Source organism: Bos indicus, chromosome 26 (assembly GCF_029378745.1).
Source record: "Bos indicus isolate NIAB-ARS_2022 breed Sahiwal x Tharparkar chromosome 26, NIAB-ARS_B.indTharparkar_mat_pri_1.0, whole genome shotgun sequence".
Lineage (NCBI taxonomy): Eukaryota > Metazoa > Chordata > Mammalia > Artiodactyla > Bovidae > Bos > Bos indicus.
This window is the reverse complement of record NC_091785.1, coordinates 16,783,205-16,802,086: the sequence shown is the minus strand read 5'-3', so window position 1 is coordinate 16,802,086 and position 18,882 is coordinate 16,783,205. Positions and strand designations below refer to the sequence as shown.

The 18,882-nt window shown below is 45.3% G+C and overlaps 1 protein-coding gene across 41 annotated transcripts in view; it reads left to right on the top strand.

Moving 5' to 3' along the window:
• The window catches only part of SORBS1 (sorbin and SH3 domain containing 1), a 234,640-nt gene that overhangs the window by 158,930 nt on the left and 56,828 nt on the right, over window positions 1-18,882 (top strand). For 17 of the 41 annotated variants that reach the window (XM_070780518.1, XM_070780516.1, XM_070780517.1 and 14 more), the window contains 5 exons: window positions 1,635-1,709; window positions 2,033-2,095; window positions 12,987-13,034; window positions 13,153-13,282; window positions 15,678-15,792. In XM_070780518.1, coding sequence (XP_070636619.1) covers window positions 1,635-1,709; window positions 2,033-2,095; window positions 12,987-13,034; window positions 13,153-13,282; window positions 15,678-15,792 — 431 coding nt within the window. The remainder of the gene's footprint in view (window positions 1-1,634; window positions 1,710-2,032; window positions 2,096-12,986; window positions 13,035-13,152; window positions 13,283-15,677; window positions 15,793-18,882) is intronic. The other 24 variants (XM_070780550.1, XM_070780549.1, XM_070780537.1 and 21 more) reach the window with 2 other exon arrangements.

Here is an 18,882-nt window from a genome sequence, read left to right as displayed (position 1 = left end):
CCTGCCTCACGTGTGGGAGGAGCTGAGGGCAGCTCCCAGGTCCTCCCTCTCAGATGTTGGGGATGCAGCAGGCTGAGCTCAGCATCCTGCCTGTGCTCTTCAGCATCTGCCTGCCTGGGCTGTGAGCAGCTTTGACTCCCACCCGCTTCTGGCTTTAGGGTAACCTCCCAGTGTCAGCCCATGACTGCCTTGTAGGCAGAGCGAGCTGAGAAGGCATGAACTGGGAGTTAAAAATGTTCTCATCTGGGTTTAGTTCCCCAAGTACTCAGGTGATCTTGGACAAATCGTGTACCCCTCTCTGTGCGTTGACCCCTTTGCCTCCCTCTGAGGGAAGCTGCAAGGTCCGAATGAGGGCAGATTCTGCCTTGTGAAGTAGGATGCATGGTGCACCTGTATGGTGGTGTTAATATGAAAAATCAGCTTCTTCGGCTGGGAGCCAGCACTTGGCAGGTAGCCCCAAGAGACAGTCAAGAGCTGACACTACAAAACTGCTTAAGCTGGGGGAGTAGTGCTTCCTAATCAGGGGCCTTCGGGCAGGGGACCCAGCATGGTGGGAGAACCCCAGGTCAGCGCTCCCAAACAGCTCCCATCCTCCTATGCCGCCGGTCAGCTGCTGGGCAGGGATGCAGCTGTGCCATGGGAAGGGTACCACTGCTACGGTGGGCAGAGCATCCTGTCCTTCCCTGTGGCCAAATCCAGTCTGGCCGCCTGGCACAGATGACACATGAAGGCAAAGGAAAAGCCTCTGGTCAGGGTCTGGTCAGCCTGTGCTGCAGATAATTGGTCTCTCTGGTTAACTGTGGATGCCAGCTCGTGCAGTGTTCAGAACGAAACTGGTGGTGCCCCTCTTCAAACTGTTTTGTAAATATTGAGATGCTCAGTATTTAGTGTTTCTGAGCCAGGAGTAAATTCATTCTTTTTTGGGGTAGATGAGCTCAGTCATGTTGGAGATGCTACATGCTGGCTCTCAGATGATGTCCATTCTACTGGTCACTTGTAGAAGCAAACGTCCATTTCCTCCAGCAATCTGTGTCTCTCTCACATTTAGACCCAGCTTTGGTGATCCGAATACTGAGACACAGGTGCCTATGTGAAAAATATGTATTTCTGCTCCTTAGGCAGCATTGGTCTTCTCATATATTATAGCTTTTAACTCAACCTAAATTACAGATTCTGAGCAAAACTACCTGCCGTAGGCAGAGAGGTGTTTGAAACATTAAGAATCCACTTATTTTCCCCAATTCCAAAGTCTATGGCACAAGCTTTGATTTTTTAAACAAAAATCATTTGATGATAGTGTTTTCTTGACACACTGTTTATTAGCATATTTCTTTCTTCTTTTTTGCCTATAAAAAGTGAAAGTTTGAAGTTTTGTACTGAATGCCTCTTCCTTTTTGGAGCCTGTATATATTCTTTGTCTAAGAAGAAAAGCGATGTTGTGTCTTTAAAGGTGTCTCAGTAATTCAGGCAAAAGGACTGGATTTTTAAAAGCAGTTTGAGTTTCTTCCATCACTGGTGAAACTTAGTATGTTTCAGAATTCAAGGAGCCTGAATTGTGTGTGGATTTCTGTTTGTTCATTCTCTCCATTTGTGTCTTCCTCTATTCTCTCTCCCAAACCCTCTCCTCTCCCTAGACACTCCTGAAGAAAACCCTTATTTCCCTACGTACAAATTCCCTGAACTTCCTGAAATCCAGCAAAATTCTGAAGGTACCATGAACTTAGAGGGTGTATCTAGCCTTAAATTAATTCTTATAGTTCCATTTTAGGAATAAGATTTGGCTTTTAGATTTTGTTTTTTATAGTTGTTTTTGGTTGGCAGAAATTTTATTTCACTCATTTGCATGAATTGCCATATGAAAATAACCAAATCCTTTCTAATTCATTAATCTCTTTTCAAGTGTGATGCCGTGTGCTTTATTTAATAACACTAAAATAGGTAATCGGTCATTTGAAAGAGTCAATTGGAGATTTGTCACTTCCTCCACTTGGTGGTGGATAGTTTCAAAACCCACTGCTTTTCTCTGCTACAGAGGACAATCCTTACACTCCCACCTACCAGTTTCCTGCATCTACTCCTAGTCCTAAATCCGAAGGTAATTAAAGGGAAATCACGTGTCTTTCTTTGTAGCAGTACTATTTCTTTTTCACCTTGGGGTTCTTGCTGGTGGCTGAGAGCTGTCTCCCCATCATTTGCTTCCCTGTAACCGTGTGTTTTGTGGTGTTCTCAAGTCCTTGCTAACTGTGTGACTGGAGTCTATCCAGATGGTATTTTAATCCTGTTCCCTTGAAGTTGACATGATTAATGGGGTAACCAGTGTGGCTTCGTTGTAATGCTTTGAACACGTGGGGCTCTGGGAAAAGCTGCCTGTGCCCAGCTACCCAGGGCTTTGTATTTGGGGTGGTCACGTGGTGCTGGTGGCTGGGCAGTGACTAAGGGAAGCTGAGTCATTAGGGTTCATGGGCGGGAGTTGGACGAGCCAGCATTAGCAAGAGAAACATTACTGGGTTCCCACAGGTGCACTCACTCTCCAGTGGGCCCCTCTTGTCCTCACTGTATCTCCAGGTATATTTCCTTGGTAGGGAATTCCCCAAGAGGTATCCAGGTATGGGATTCAGTCATGGTGGGAGATGATATCCCTTGAAAAATAATAAGGGTTTTGGCCAAGCTAGAAACCTTTTAATGAAAGAGCTGGCTAGGAATTTGGACCTGCTAGGGGAGAATGGCCACACTTGTATCTAGAAAATATTCTTTTCTGGAGTATATAGTCTAAGTGTCAAAGAAGGTTCTGAAAGGTGAATGAAGGGCAACATTCTGAGAATTATTCTGGTCTCAAGGATTGTCTGCTCTTCAGATGAGTGACCCAGAAAAGGGGGAGTGGGTGGGGTAGACATGAGGCACTTTGACTGTGTTCTCTTCTAGGATAAGATGTTGAATGCTCTGAGCTTCATCCAGTCAAGTAGTTATTGAGTACTTGTGTGTGCCAGACACTGTCCTGGGAACTGAGGATAGTGCCATGAGTAAGATATATCATCTGTCCTCCAAAGTTCACATTATGCAGGGAATTAGACAAGGCTACTTCATGGTACTAGGTCCAGTGTAGTGGCAGTTGCAAGAGCACGTGTCTAGAAGGCCACAGAAAACCTTGCTGGCACACAGTAGGTCCTGAGTACCTGCCTGGAGAATGTTGGTGAGTGTAGGCTTTGGACCACAGAATCTGAGTTCTTTCCTAAGGATGAAGCCCAGTGCCGACCCCTCCTCAGTTCATCTCTGTTCTGATTAGCTCAGCATATCACCCTGCTCAACCCTTCTCATCTTTGGCGAAGTCGTCTGTTGGATCATTCACCAAAATTTTATTGATCACTTAACGCACATGAGAAGATGTGCTGAGCTGTGTTAGATACAATTTTAGTTAAATTATTATTTTCCATTTTCAGTCTCCCTGTGATATGCTCATGAGTGGTTTCCAACACTTTCATGCCTGGGGCCTATTTTGAACAAAAAGAAAAGTCTGCCAAAGGAATCAATACTTAAAAAATTTAAAGCTGATGATTTCATTTTAATCGGTGACCTCCTTATTTTCAGCAAGAGTCTCTGGTGTGGGATAACCTAGTCTTTTGCTTTGGGGTGCTAATTCTAGCGAAAACATTGCTTTAGAAACAGTGGGCTGAACAGTGGGAAATGTCTTTAGGGTACTTTTAATCAACTGTAGTTTTTGATTTGTGCTTTTTTGGACATGAGTACCCAACCCTCTCATAAGATAGGATTCCTTTCTAGGGAAGATGACCAGCACAGAGCATACCTGAAGGTGCAGAATCCCATAGACATGGGCAGAGGAAGGCCACTTGGAGGAGGCCTGTGGAGGAAAACAGTGACTCCCGTTGGCCTGGAAGAATGCCTTAGCTTGTCGCAGGCAGTGCCAGCAGTGTCCAGTCAGTCTGGCTGTTGAGCTGCAGGCAGGGTTTTGCCTTCTAGCCTCACACCAGAGCTGCCATGTCATCATCGGCCACACCTGGCAACCCTGGCTGACAACGATGTCTGTTTGGTGGTTCACGTCAAGTCGGGTACGAGGGAGAGAGTGGGGCTTATTTTACCATGAGGTATAAACAGGGATGACATGATAACTCTTCGCTTATAATTTATGAAGCAGACCTTACTAGGTTTTATTTTCCAAGACCCATAAGGAAGAAATCATCTTAAAGAATAAAGAGGAAAAAATTAGATTGGATATAAAAGATTCATAATAACCAAGATGATTAGACTTTAACACAAGTTTCTAAGAAGTCTTCTTGCCTGGAGATTCTTTTTAAAAACAGGGTTGGTTGTGTCTCGCCCCCACTCTTGGCCTAGAAGACAGAGCCAGATGTAGATTACAGGTGTATTCAATTAGATGAAGGCTTTTTACAAACGAGTGCAATGTTTGAGCTAGCTCACTGTAGAGCATTTTTATTTTCATTTTAATTTTTTGTTAAGTAATGAGAGAGCCTCTGGTTTGTGGTTTTGATATCTGTGAGTTTCGGCAGGTCCTCCTCAGCCCTGTCCTTAGTGTCTCTCCAGCCCTGTGCTGCCAGTCAGTGGCCCTGGGCTCTGCACACCCTTCTTAATATGGGAAAGATTCATACCTTTCAAAGAAGAGTGTTAAAGACAGATTACACCTATAACTGAGGTGGCTCTAGTGGTAAAGAACCTGCCTGCCAATGCTGAGACGTAAGAGGCGATCCCTGGGTCGGGAAGATCCCCTGGAGGAGGGAATGGCAACCCACTCCAGTATTCTTGCCTGGAGAATCCAATGGACAGAGGAGCGTGGTGGGCTACAGTCCATGGGGTCACAAAGAGTCAACACGACTGAAGTGACTTAGCACAGCACAGCGCCTAACCAAGGCAGGCTCTACCCATGGATTTTAATGAGCATTGAAACTGTAGATCGCTCAGTCGTGTCCAATTCTTTGTGACCTCATGGACTATCCAGTCCATGGAATTCTCCAGGCCAGAATACTGGAGCCTTTCCCTTCTCCAGGGGCTCTTCCCAACCCAGGGTTCGAACCCAGGTCTCCTGCTTTGCAGGAGAATTCTTTACCAGCTGAGCCACAAGGGCAGCCTTTTTAAACAAACATTTAAAAAATAGATTTACTGAGAAATGTGAGCTGTCATTCTGAGTCTGTCCCCTGAGGGAAGAAGACTGTTGCTGCTTTTTTTTGTTTTGTTTGAATGCAGAATTTGAAACTAGAATTATTTGCAATAAACCTATCAAAACCTAGCCTAAGGGCTACTGCTTTTTTTCTAAATTCTAGTTGATTATACAGTATAAAAGACATTTCTAAGTGTCTCAAAGCTGATTCTCCAAAATAGTAAAGAACTATGTGAAAGTTTATGTCAAGCTTAGCCACCTCCTCCTTCCCTCAAGCTAGAGTGAAAAAGTAAACTTCTGGCTGGACTTTTCAGAAGATAAGTAGAATCATCATGTCTTAATCAATGAGATTTAAAATGTGCTTTTACAAAGCCATAAGTCCCAACAAGGAGCAGTCACTTGTAATCATTTGCTAATCTTTCAGACCACTGTATGGGAAAGGAGCAATGTTACATTCCTTATTTCAAGGGGGTAGCTGGGAGGAATTGAGGCTGGGAAATTTGGGAAGAGTAGAATGAATTCAGGAGACTTATTTCTTATAATTTCTCTGTAATAGCCTGGTCCCTAGAAAGCTTACAAAAATAAAAATAATTTACCAGAAATCCTTTGGGAATAACCCTGAAGTAAGGCTAATAAGCAAATGAGTTTTACTTCCCTTTTCTTTTAAACCTTCACCTGACCCACACTCCCCTGCCTAAGAGCTACTTGTCTATGAATTACCTACCATCCAGCCTCTCCCTTAAAGGGCTTCCCAGGTGGCTTAGTAGTAAAGAATCTGCCTACCAGTGTGGGAGATGCAAAAGACCTGGATTAAGTCCCTGGGTAGGGAAATTCCCTAGAAAAGGAATTCGAAACCCACTCCAGTATTCTTGCCTGGAGAATCCCATGGACAGAGGAGCCTGGTGGACTACAGTCCATGCGGTCACAAAGAGAGTCCGTGGGGTCACAAAAAGTCTGAGGATATGACTAAGCATGCAGCCTACACTCTCTCTTAAAGGCACATGTCCTTTCCTAGCATCTGAGATGCTACCAGGTCTTTTGATTGTGAGAGCGGAGAGAGGGAATGTTGACAGAGACCAGAGCCAGCACTACCCAGACCACAGAGGGTCTGCTAGACTGAGTCTTTGGACATCCTGCCCGAATTTTCCTTCTGAAGCGGAGCCACAGGAACATGATGTAGAGAAACCACTTCAGAAGCCCCGCCACTGCCTCCTGCTTTAGGAAACAGCAGTGTGGTGGCCAGCACCTCTGCATCTCACATTCATAATCCTATTAATAATAATAATAACACAACCACCGCAGTAACTGCTGCCACTGCCATTTATTGAGCCCTTCCCTGGGTCACACTGTAAAAGAATCTGCCTGCACTGTGGGAGACCTGGGTTCGATCTTTGGGTCGGGAAGATCCCTTGGAGAAGGCACTGGCAACCCACTCTAGTATTCTTGCCTGGAGAATCCCCACGGACAAAGGAGCCTGGCAGGCTACAGTCCTTGGGGTCGCAAATTGCTGGACATGACTGAGCAACTAACACTTCCGTTTTCACTTACTGAATACAAGGCTGCATGCTGGCTGCATCACAATTGTTATCTCATATTCATCCTCCCAACAGCTCCTTGAGGTAAGTCCTCATGTTTGTGAGGGCCTGAGGCTCAGAAAGGTTAAGTAATTTGTGAAAGATCTCACGGCAGGTGGCAGAGTGAGGATTCAACCCAGGTCTCTGGGGCCCCCCAGACATGGGTGTTTATTTACTCTGCGGATTCCTTTCCCTTTCCTGTTGCACTCTGTGTTCTTGGCTGTCCCCTTCGCCAGGACTCTCTGATGCCTAACTCAGGCATCCAACTGGCCTGCTTCTTAGTCATGCTCCACTTAGCTGAGCCAGCAACTCCAGGGGTGGTGTCTGGGAATATGAGGTTAGGAGAGCTCCCCAAGTGATTTGTCACGTGGTCAGGACTGGGAACCACTGCAGTGGAGGAGGACCCCCTCCCCCTTTTCCATCCTCCACAAAAGGAAGCAGATACTCACCAGTGCAGTTTGGGGGATTTGAATACAGAATGAGAGTGAGGAATACAGACTGAAAAGAACTAGCTTGTCTGCTCTGAACGTAGCCAGATGATGTTGGCTTTCTTGACATGCTTCACGTCAAGAAGATGGGAGATATTTTCAAATGATGCCTCCTGATAAGCAAAACCAAGTAACTGGAGTGTTACCATGTGGTCCATGGCCAGTGAGAACCCGTCTGACCATGTCAGGGTAAGGGCTGTCATACCAGCCAAGGGTGAAGTCCCAGAGACCAATGTTTTCCCCTTGCTGTGGATGTGTCTTCAGGCTGTCAGGCTGATGGTCACTGCCATCTCCTGGTGAAGTGACTCCAGACCCCACCCCAAGGCATCCTCAGGTTGTGGGGATGCGTCACGTCATAGTCGTCCATCTCACTGACCTTTTCCCCATTCCTAGATGAGGATGCATTCAGGCAAGGATTTAGGAGGCTTATTTTCTTAGGCATATCTATATCTGAGTTAAAATAATCCTCCACTGGCCTTTCAGCATTTCTTAGGATAGCCTTATTTTGCTTGAGTTCAAGCAGATGGTTCTGTTGTGAGGCTGGCTGGCCAGGATCCTCTGCCCAAGCCCCAGCGAGTACTGCCCAGAGGCGGAGCTGAGTGCTCGCAGCGGTCACCTTTGTCCCCTAACCAGAGCTGCCCAGAAGGCCTCCACTGAGTAAGTGCAGAAGTCTGACCTGTGAGCTAGCGGAGCGAGGTAACCGTTAGTCCCTTTCCATCTTCAAGGGAGGAACGAATGCCTTAGGAGATGAGGCCGGTGAGTCGTCTTCTAGCCCTCTGGCCCTCCCAGACTCTTGCTGTCTCCGCTCCTGTCCTGTTCCACCTCATTCTCTTTACTCCTTTGCATTCAATTTTTTGTTTTCTAAGTTTGTCTTCTGTAGCTACTCTGCATCCTATATTGATCTTTTTTTTTCTTTTTTCATTATTTAAAATTTGATTGTGTCTAACCAGAACTTGGGTCTTTCCAGATGGTGCTAGTGGTAAAGAACTTGCCTGCCAGTGCAGGAAATCTAAGAGACACGGGTTTGATTCCTGGTCAGGAAGATCCTCTGGAGGAGGACATGGCAACCCACTCCAGTATTCTTACCTGGAGAACCTCATGGACAGAGGAGCCTGGCGGGCTACAGTCCATAAGGTCGCAAAGAGTCAGACACGACTGAAGTCACTTCGCACGCTCACGTGCAGTCAGAGCACAGACAGCTTTGGGGCTCTTTCCCGAGCCCCCTGGACTCTTCCTGACCATCCTGCCCCACTCCTCCTTTTTCTTATTCTTCCTCCCGAATCCCACCCAGACTGTATACCTGCCTCTGTGTACGCTTTTCTTTGACCATTTTTGTTTGTTGGATGGGTGTATTGTGTCTATCTTGACCCCTTTCTCCTTCCTCTTAAGTGTGTGGGGTAAAGCAGGAAAAAGAATTAACGTGTGCTGTGGAAAAAGATTGAGTTAAAAATGAACCACTGATAATTGGAAAAATAATTTTAAGTTTAAAGCCTAACAAATGCATAAAATTGAAATTTAACTGATATAGGCAAGCAATTATGCAAATAGTGCTTTTTGCCCATCCTCTCAATTTGGTCAATTACATACTTTTTTTAATAGAACAACCAGCATTTTCTCCAGTGTCTTTGAGATTATTATAAATTCTTAAAAAAATAAACAGAGGAAATCTTTTTTAGTCTATTTAAAGTACTGTGGTTGAAAAGCCAGTAATGTGCCTCCTGGCAGTTTTAGGAGAGTAGCTATCCCCAAATGGAACCTCCAAGGACACTGCCAAAGCCCAGAGGGAAATCATTGGTGTGTAAACATCTTAGCCCAGCAGGGGTCTTCAGGGCCCTGGGGTGAGTTGTTCACACCCAGTAAATACTGTTAGAATTTTCTACAAGTCACTGGCACAGGGAGTTTTGGTGTCGCTGCCAAGATTTGATGCTTGCTGCTTGGGGCTCTAGGGCACACAGCGTGTGGCTCCACCACCAGCAGGAATCACAAGATCCAGCTCCACTGAGCCCACTGGGACTTTCTTTGAAAGGACTCTTGGAGAAATAGTAAAAGCAGGATTTCACGCATAGACAATATCTGTGTTCATAAACAACTGGAGAAACATTTCGTTTAGTGTCCTGCTACTGCTAAGTCACTTCAGTCGTGTCCGACTCTGTGCGACCCCATAGATGGCAGCCCACCAGGCTCCCCCGTCCCTGGGATTCTCCAGGCAAGAACACTGGAGTGGGTTGCCATTTCCTTCTCCAATGCGTGAAAGTGAAAAGGGAAAGTGAAGTTGCTCAGTCGTGTCCGACTCCTAGCGACCCCATGGTTAAATACACAAACATTTGGCTGGCTCTGGTGTATAGAAATGGTGAACCTTATCCCCATCTGTCCCAGCATAGACGTAGCCTGCCAGGAGAAGGTACAAGAAGCAGCAAGTGGAAGATGTAGCAAGCGTGACTCAGTTCTACCCATTTCCATACAGAAGAGCAGGAAGAAAGCTAGCCGGGTCGTGGGGTAACTCAAAAACTTGCTTAAGTGTCACCAGGGAAGGGGTAATGTGGAAAATATAAGAGCAAAGGCCTCCAGGGCTAGAAGTCATCCAGGCCAGGACTGCAGTGTTTGACTTTCACAACACCCTCCCCTGCCTCCTCCCCAATAAAGAGCCTATTCTATTACAGTGGAATAGCTACAGTTCTCCCTGGAGTCAGGCAGATGGGGCTGGGCAGAGGTAGGGAAGTGAGGTTGGAAAGACCTGAATACATTCTTGCTTTGTCTTCCACACTGTGCTAGGGGCAAATTTTCATAACCTCCCTGGGCCCTAATTTCCTTGTCTCTGAGATATATACTTACATACCTCCAGGAGTTTTTCCAAGGATTGAGTGAGGCAATATTAGTAAATGACCAGTTACTATTAGGCACTTGATAATGGGAGCAGCTATTATTTTTATTTGTAAACATACGTAAAGTTTGCTTCCATTAGATTTGCAAGACAAAAATTCAAGGAATAAATTATGCACCCCCTGGGCAACTTGAGTTTGCCCGCCTGAAAGTCAGTGAACTGAAATCCGCATGTCAGAGGTGGATCCCATGGACACTGGGAAAAATGAAAAGCTTGTTCATGGAGATGCCCTGCCCTGTGCTAGCTTGAGATGGAAGAGATTTCTTTTTCCACTTACACCAGATAAAGAAATTGCTTTAAGAATGTTCAGGCATTCAGACTTCTCTCTTGTCTTCACCCCCTTCCACGCCTCTTCTTTCCTACTTCTCTTTCTGGCCTTGCTATGCGGCTTGTGGGATTTTAGTCACCTGGCCAGGCATTGAACCCGGGGCCTTGGCAACGAGAACACTGAGTCCTAACTGCTGGACCACCGGGGAAATCCCCTTCCTCCGTTTTCAAACTTTCAAAATACACAGATTAACTCCCCCAGCCATGCTGTTTTCTGTTTTTATTTTTTTTTTCCATCTCAGAACTATTTCTCATTTTCTTTTAACGGGTGTTCTAGAATTCCACATTAGAAAGCTCTAGGGAGCAAAAATCTTTAAAAAGCTGAGAATTAAAAAAAAAGAAAAAACCTTGAATATTTAAGTGCTGTTTTTCCCCATGAAAACTCTGCTTTTACTTTAAGAACCAGATAATAGTTATAAATTAACCCTCACCTTACCATCTGCTGCTAGGTTGTAACTTCTCCCTGATTCAAAGAGAGACAGGGTTTTGAGCTAGAATGCTAGGCTGGATTTTAAACAATACCTACATTGGTTCCTAACGAAGCTAATTTCTCATTTGGCAGGCACCATTTTTCCAATCAAATCACTACAATCAAAGCTAATTTTTAGTTTTCTTTGGTGCTGTGGTATCTTATCTGTATAATAATCAGAAGCTCTATTGAAAAACAAAAGCAGCAAAACAAACAAAAGCAGGCAACACAGAAGTCTTCAGAAGAGTACTCTGAAACATCTATTTCTGGATCCCACTTTATCTCTTCTGCCCTATTTTCAAAAGTTAAATAAGCTCTCATGTTCAGTTTATAGCAGGGAAAGGCATAGCTATATTGGTAGAAGAACCTTAAGCTCTGTTCAACTTTAAGGATAAGAATTAGCCAATATCAAAGCAAAAAGGAGGAAGGGAGGGAGGAGAAAAGATGTCTCAGTATCCAAAACCTTTCCATTTTTGGAGCTGGAAAACCCGGGACAGATACAATAGGGAGAGGAGAGGGGAGGTAAAAGGGAGATGGAGATCCTGTTTTTGAATAATACTGGAAAGAATAGCAGTGTTAGCTTTAGTACATTTTATAAAATATTCTGGCCTTTTCTGCTCTGAAGTTTAAAACAACATGGAGACAAGGACTGACCATCAACACATTACATGGGGTTCTCTGACTTGTCTTTGCAAGCTAGTTTGCATGCTGTGTTATGTAAAGCTATACCGATTTTAAGAGGAGTTGGGTCTTTATTCCACATTCATGAATTCTGAATTCAGGTTAGTGAGCTATTAGAAAACATAAGAGGCTATTTCAGCCTAACTCTTGTTGGAGAAATGCTTTGGAGGGGTCATCATGGATATAGTGACTAAATATCCTGGGTTTCCAGGGCAGTTCCAGCTGACAAACCTGTTCCAGTGAGAGTACCTGTGGTCTCGTTTTTAGTTCCACGCAGCCATGTCCACGAAGGGTTCAAGTCTTGATTCTGCAAGTCTTGGCGCCTGGGTCGGTGTTCCGCTTATTTAGAGACCTGTGCTTATGGTGGCACTAGTGGTAAAGAACCCACCTGCCAATGCAGGAGACGTAAGAGATACGGGTTGAGTCCCTGGGTCAGAAGGATCCCCTGGAAGAGGGCATGGCAACCCACTCCAGTATTCTTACCTGTAGAATTCCATGGACAGAGGAGCCTGGTGGGCTAAAGTCCATAGAGTCGTAGGGAATTGGTTATGGCTGAAGTGACTTAACAGATGCACACACACCCCACCCCACCCCCGCCCTAGGAGAGCCATCTCCCACTACAGAAACCCGGTTGAGTTTGACTCGATCCAGAGTTACAATTTAGACACTGACCCCGAGTGGCACTTCTGCAGAGCAGATTATGTGAGGATCTGCTGAGGGCGTGTGGGGTTCCAAGAAGGAAGGCTATTTGAGGGACTCGTTTACAGTGGAATCAAAACAAATGATGACAAGGGGTTTCTCAAGCTGTTTTCTTAGCTGCACTACCACTTTGCTAAACGATTTTGTTTTGAGTTGGCCTCAGAGTTCATTCAGGTTTTCCCATAAGCTGTTATGGAAGAAATAGAACGAACTTTGGGGCCAACTCAGTATATGGGACCTTAGCATATGAAATGGGTCACAGCTGAGCCAGGCAGCTAGAGACCACACCTGGGGCCTCCCCATCCCACCGGCAGGCCTGGGGACTCTGAAACTCAGCAGCATAGACCAGAGACAGCGCCAACACGCAGGCATCCATCTCAGCCTGTTTCCCACTCGGCCAGGCTGGGGACCAGCTTTGCTTGTGGGAATTCTCTCGAGAGGACCTTTGGTTCATTGTCCCCATGCATTTCTGGGTGTCAGGGGCAGTCCTCCCCCAGGATTTGTGAGTGTACCTTTCTGACTACAGGTCTGTTTGGTTGGGTGGGTTCTCCAAACCCAGCTCTGAAGTGTGTGGTTTGCCATGGTGTAGCTTCTGGTGCTTGGTTCCTCCTCTGTCCTCTGGGCTCCCGGGTGTGGCTGGACAACGGTCGGTGCAGGATGGTGGCAGTGGGGGGACTTGTCACGCAGTTCTCTTACCTGAGCCAGATGTCTCCTGATTACGTTTCGTTTTGTTCACTAGATGATGACTCAGATCTGTACTCTCCTCGATACTCCTTTTCTGAAGACAGTAAGTGGCTTAGAATTTCTTGGTTGTGGGGGTGGAAGGGAGGGTGGTGGACGAGGGAAGGATCTTCCTGTTTTCATCCATTTTAAAAGTCTTTTGCACCCACTTTTTCCTTCTCCAGCAAAATCTCCCCTTTCTGTGCCTCGCTCAAAAAGTGAGATGAGCTGCATTGATGGTGAGAAGGTAGTTAAGAGGTCGGCCACACTTCCCCTCCCGACCCGCTCTTCCTCGCTAAAATCAAGCCCAGAGAGGTAAGTGTTCTCATCAGCTCCATGATTTTAGGCTCTAATACACAATCTCTTTCTCTGAGTCAGGCAGCGTTGGAGCCAGGCGTCAAGCAGACCTGAGTTCGAATCCCTGCTCTATCACTTATTAGCAGTGATTTATTTTTTTGACTGTCAATGTTCTCATCTGTAAAATGGGGAAACATGTTACATTCCTTGGGATACTGCAAGGATAACACAAGATAATGCATGTAACATATCCTGTAGTCCTGGCTCATCAGACGGGCTTAAATAATGTTGACAATAATTATCATCACTCTTGCCGTCTTCACAAGAGGAATCTTGAACTATAAGATTTGTCATGTGTTTTAATACTCTCTATACATACTGATGGGGCCCACAGCAGAGAATATAATTTTAAAATGAAGCTACACTTTTTGCTGCTGCTGCTGCTAAGTTGCTTCAGTCGTGTCCAACTCTGTGCGACCCCATAGATGGCAGCCCACCAGGCTCCCCCGTCCCTGGGATTCTCCAGGCAAGAACACTGGAGTGGGTTGCCATTTCCTTCTCCAATGCATGAAAGTGAAAAGTGAAAGTGAAGTCACTCAGTCGTGTTCGACTCCCAGCGACCCCATGGACTGCAGCCTACCAGGCTCCTCCGTCCATGGGATTTTCCAGGCAAGAATACTGGAGTGTGGTGCCATTGTCTTCTCTGACACTTTTTAGTATCTCTTTATTTATTCAACACACTATCAAAACATAAGGCTTGACGGTTGAAATGATATTTGTCATCTCTTAATGCCCACACTAAATGACCCAGTTGTCTTTTTCTGAGTCTTACGCCCTTGGGCGGAGAAGGCAACGGCACCCCACTCCAGTACTCTTGCCTGGAAAATCCCATGGACGGAGGACCCTCTTGGGCTGCAGTCCATGGGGTCGTTAAGAGTCAGACACGACTGAGCAACTTCACTTTCACTTTTCACTTTCATGCAATGAAGAAGGAAATGGCAACCCACTCCAGTGTTCTTGCCTGGAGAATCCCAGGGACGTGGGCTGCCATCTATGGGGTCTCACAGAGTCGGACACGACTGAAGCGACTTAGCAGCAGCAGCATGCCCTTGGGAGCAGCCTCCAGGGTATCTGGACCAGTGTCCCAGGCATCTCCCAGCTCCATCTTCTAACACTTCTCAACCCAAAATTGGTTCTGGCTAAACAAAATTATTTTCTCTTTAAATACACACAGTTTCATACCTCCAAACTTTTTCCATCTTCATGATAAATGAATGGCTATTTTTGAAATCCACATATATGTATATGACATCTGCCTCAGAGCTTGATAACTAATCTGAGAGGAAGGCTGGGTGTACCTGCAAATCCTTACAAGTGCATTCATTAAGCATCTGCTGGGTGCATTCTGTGTGCGATTGAAGAAGATGCTATGTAGGCACATTGCACACATAAATCATTGTCCATGACTTCAAGAAGTTTGTAGCCTTGCAGGAAAAACTGATTATAATCACAGTGCAAAATGCAATTATGTGCCTACGTGAAAATTTTGCAAGTAATTTCCAAGGCTTCATGTATCCTCTGAAATCCCCCACTGGATCAGGTTAAGTACCTGTGCCAAAGGCTGCATCTTGGGTGATTACCAGGGTAGGGTGTGGAATAGGGAAGAAGAACATGGTTATAAAAACTAGTAACGTTTTGAATTTCCGTGGCAGTTCAGTGGTGAAGACTCCATGCTTCCAGTGCAGAGGTTACGCGTTCAATCCCTGATCAGAGAACTAAGATCCCACATGCCACACCGTGTGGCCAAAAACAAACAAAACAAAACCAAAGTGTTTAAAGAGTGGTTACTGTGGGCCTGGTGTTTTGCAAAGTGATTTACATGCTGAGACATACTGTCTCATTAATCCTTGGAACAACCGCACTTACCAGATGAGTAAACAGTTCAGTAGAGGCTGAGTGCTTGGCCCAGAGGAGCCAGCTAGCAAGGACTGTAGTAGGGTTGGAACCACAGCTGCCTGGCTTTGGGTCCTGCATTCTCTCTCACTGCACCAGCCTGAGTGGGAAGTACAGGCATGTCTGGGAGATGATAAGCCCCTGAGAGCAGAGCAAGGTGAAGGATTTTTTCCAGAGAACACTTCGCAGCTGCAGCTGCTGCTTTTCTTCCCTTTCTTGTCTCCCTGCTTCCCGGTGCATGGTTTGAGTATGGACACCTCAAGCCTTTTGTGAAGCAAACACAGGGATCTAACTGGTTAATTGAAGAAGGAAACCAGCACAACTGAACGCTTTGCGCAGAGTCCCATTTTGTGCCTCGGATATAAAAATTCCTTGATTAAACTACAGTCGGCCAAAGTCGTCAGAACTGTCGGATGCCAATTTTCATGAGAATAGCTCTAATAGGATTTTCTTTCTACAGGACTGACTGGGAGCCCCCAGATAAGAAAGTGGATACAAGAAAATACCGCGCAGAGCCCAGAAGCATTTACGAGTATCAGCCGGGCAAGTCCTCTGTTCTGACCAACGAAAAGATGGTAATGTGCATATTAAAGTGCTTTTGTCTCACCCTGCCCGAGTTCTTTAATCCAGATGCATTGTGCGCTTGGATTACATTCTTTCTCCCTTGAGATAGACTTGCTTTGTTTAGAAGACAGTGACAATATGAAGTATTTTTACCCTTTTCATTTGGCAGGTGTTCACCAAATAAGTGCTGAGAGTCTGCATTGAAAGAATCCTCTCATTGTGGCTTTGTTGCTCTTTTTGTGCATGGTTTTCACTAATTTTAAATCTGCTAGTGTAAAGGTTGATTTTGCTGCTTTTTTTTTTAAAAACATCTAACCATTCGTTTATCAGGCTTATTACTAACTGGACTAAAATTGTAGTTTTAGAGGTGACTCTTATTTGAACACGCATACATTTTGTTGAAGTTACAAGTACATCATTAAAAACCAGATAATTAATATGATGATGTTACTTGGGGGGAAAACAAGCCCCAGGCTGTTAGACTGTGGCTTTTAGATCTTCCTTTTCTGACAAGTTCAGTAGAGAGGACACATTGCATGTTCCATCTGATTTGTGGTTCCCTACACAAGTTCACATCTCCAAGCAGTTATCAGTGGGGAGAATGGCCTGTGTGGGCATAGGAGACCACCCTGTAAAGGCAAGGGAGAATTTTTACAAACTGATGAGTTTCATATCTGCCCGTCACACTTCCTTTTATTCACCCTTCATTAGAACAAGCTGGTTTCAGAATTCTGATCATGGTTAAAGGGACCTCCAAGGCTCCATAAACCTGCAGCCCTCCGGCCTTTCAAGCAGGAGGGAATTGTCAGGCTGGGGATTGATTCTCATTAAAATGCGGTCACCGAACTGAGTCCAGAATAAGAAGGCCCCTGAAATGTGGGTTCAAATTCTTCTCCCTCCGCCTCTTTTGCTCTACATGTTTTTAAGGAATAATTGATTTGACTTTTACTAAAATACAAAGGTGACGTCTATAAAAGCACAAAGGGGTAAGTAATTTTAGTTACGAAAAAAGGTTCAACAGTTCACCAAAATGCTTCAAAGTTGTCATTCTCCAGCATTTACTGTGCACCAAAGTTATTTTAAGCAAAAAGTTCTGAGAGGAGTAGAGAATTTTGCCTCTGTCTCCTCCCTTCACTGCAGGTTCTCTCTCTGTGAGAAGGTACTAAACACAGAAGGTAACCTTCCACACAGGTCTTCCTAGAAAGAAAGTTATGTCCTTTGAGTATGTTCCTGATACTTGAATAACAAGCAAGGGACATTGGAAGCACGGAAGTGTACGGATACATCATGTATCCGTACACTTCCGTGCTTCCAGACTCTGTAGGCCCCTGCGTGCTTTTGTTCTGGCGATAGTATTATTCATAGATGGTCATTGCTGTTACTGAAAGCTTTCCTCTTAATTTCTCCTTTGTTTCCTCTTCCTTTCCTTGGTTCCTAGTAATTTGACCACGACTCAAAACTGGAGGGGTGGGGGGAATCCCCCAAATCCGTAATTTTGTGCTCATCGATACCACAATGGTCACAGTATCCTCCATATCATAGTCCTTGGGAGCATTTATATTGTTTTCCCAAACCCTGAGAAGTAGCTCACTCTGCCCACGGGCCCCACTTTGGAGAGCTGGGGTGACCGTTCCCGTGGATGGTCAAGCACCATCTGGCTGTTCCCACACAGGAAGCCCCTCTGGCTGTACCAGGGCCTGGGCCAACCAGTTAGGACATAACACCCAAGGCCGGCCGGAGAGGAACATTGCTGTCCAGCTGTTTCTTCCCAAAGAGTAGTTTTTCATTTTAGAGAGAATCTTCATCTTTTCATAGTCTGCTCTTGACAGAGGTGGAATCAGTCCTTTATTTTTGAATTTTTCTTCCTGCTGTTTTTGCCACACGAACAGATAAGTTGGAATGGGAGTTTCAGTGTGAGTCCTGCCTTTTGGTTTCAGTGTTTGGTTTGCCAGAATTTGAGGGGCCCCTTCTTCCCCAGCCACCACCACCACACTCACACGCCTGTGGACGCGCACACGTTTTTGTGGTGGTGAGCTGTGAATAAGTGTACTAACTAGAGACAGATAGAGAATCTAAATTTTCTCCCAGAAGGGCACATCTTTTTCTATGGGGGAGAATCCCTATTTCCCCCCAGTGTTTTTCCAGCTGGAGGTGCTTGGGTCTGCTTAAGCCTGGCGGTTTGAACTGGGACCTCACAGGCACATCTGTCCTGTTCGCACAGAGGGCTGATGGGTAGGCTGTGAAGATTGCCTTAGCATTCATCTTGTCCCTGCAGCAAATCCACAGCGTCCCAGACAAACACTGTGCTACCTTCAGAAGACTCGCAGGAGATTCAAAGCCGTGGTGACCTGTTGAGCTATTTGACAAACTCATATGAAGTTGTTTATTACTGTTTGGCCTCCCTCTTATTGTAGTATGGGCCCATTTTCTTCTCTTCTGGTCTTGGAGTTGGAGAGGTACTGGTTGGTCCCTGCTTTGTCAGAAATAGGTTTTTTTCAGGCTATGGTCCTTTTACATACTTCCCTCCTAAGTCCCTTACAGAACTGAACCTCAGCTGAATTCAATAAATATGTACAGTTGACCCTTGAACAACACAGGTTTGAACTGCACAATCAACCTAATTGTGGATTCTTTTCAATAGTAAATGTTATAGCCCTGCACGACTGCAGTTGGTTGAGTTTGTGGATGTGGAGGAACCCTGGATACTAAGGGCCAGTAAATTATACTAGGATTTTTAACTGCATGCATTCCTGAGGCCCAGGTTGTTCAAGGGTCTGCTTGTAGAATAACATTTATGTGCCAAGCCCTGGGTTAGATGTTGGGGTTCCTGCTCCCATAGGGATAATGTGAGAAGGACAAATGTAAAAATCATTATTACAAGCACAATATTTATTTGGAAGTGTAAAACATGGGGATTTACCCAACTTAGTTTCTTCCCAGTTCAGGGTCACCTTGAGCTCCTTCCTGGTTTTTCAAGTCTGTGACATGCCCTTATGTTAGCTTGGTATCATCCTCAAACTCAGCAGCTCTACCCCCTTCTCCTGGGGAGTATGAGAAATGTAAGCAGCACTGGACTAGGAATTGAAAGGTTTCTGAGTTCC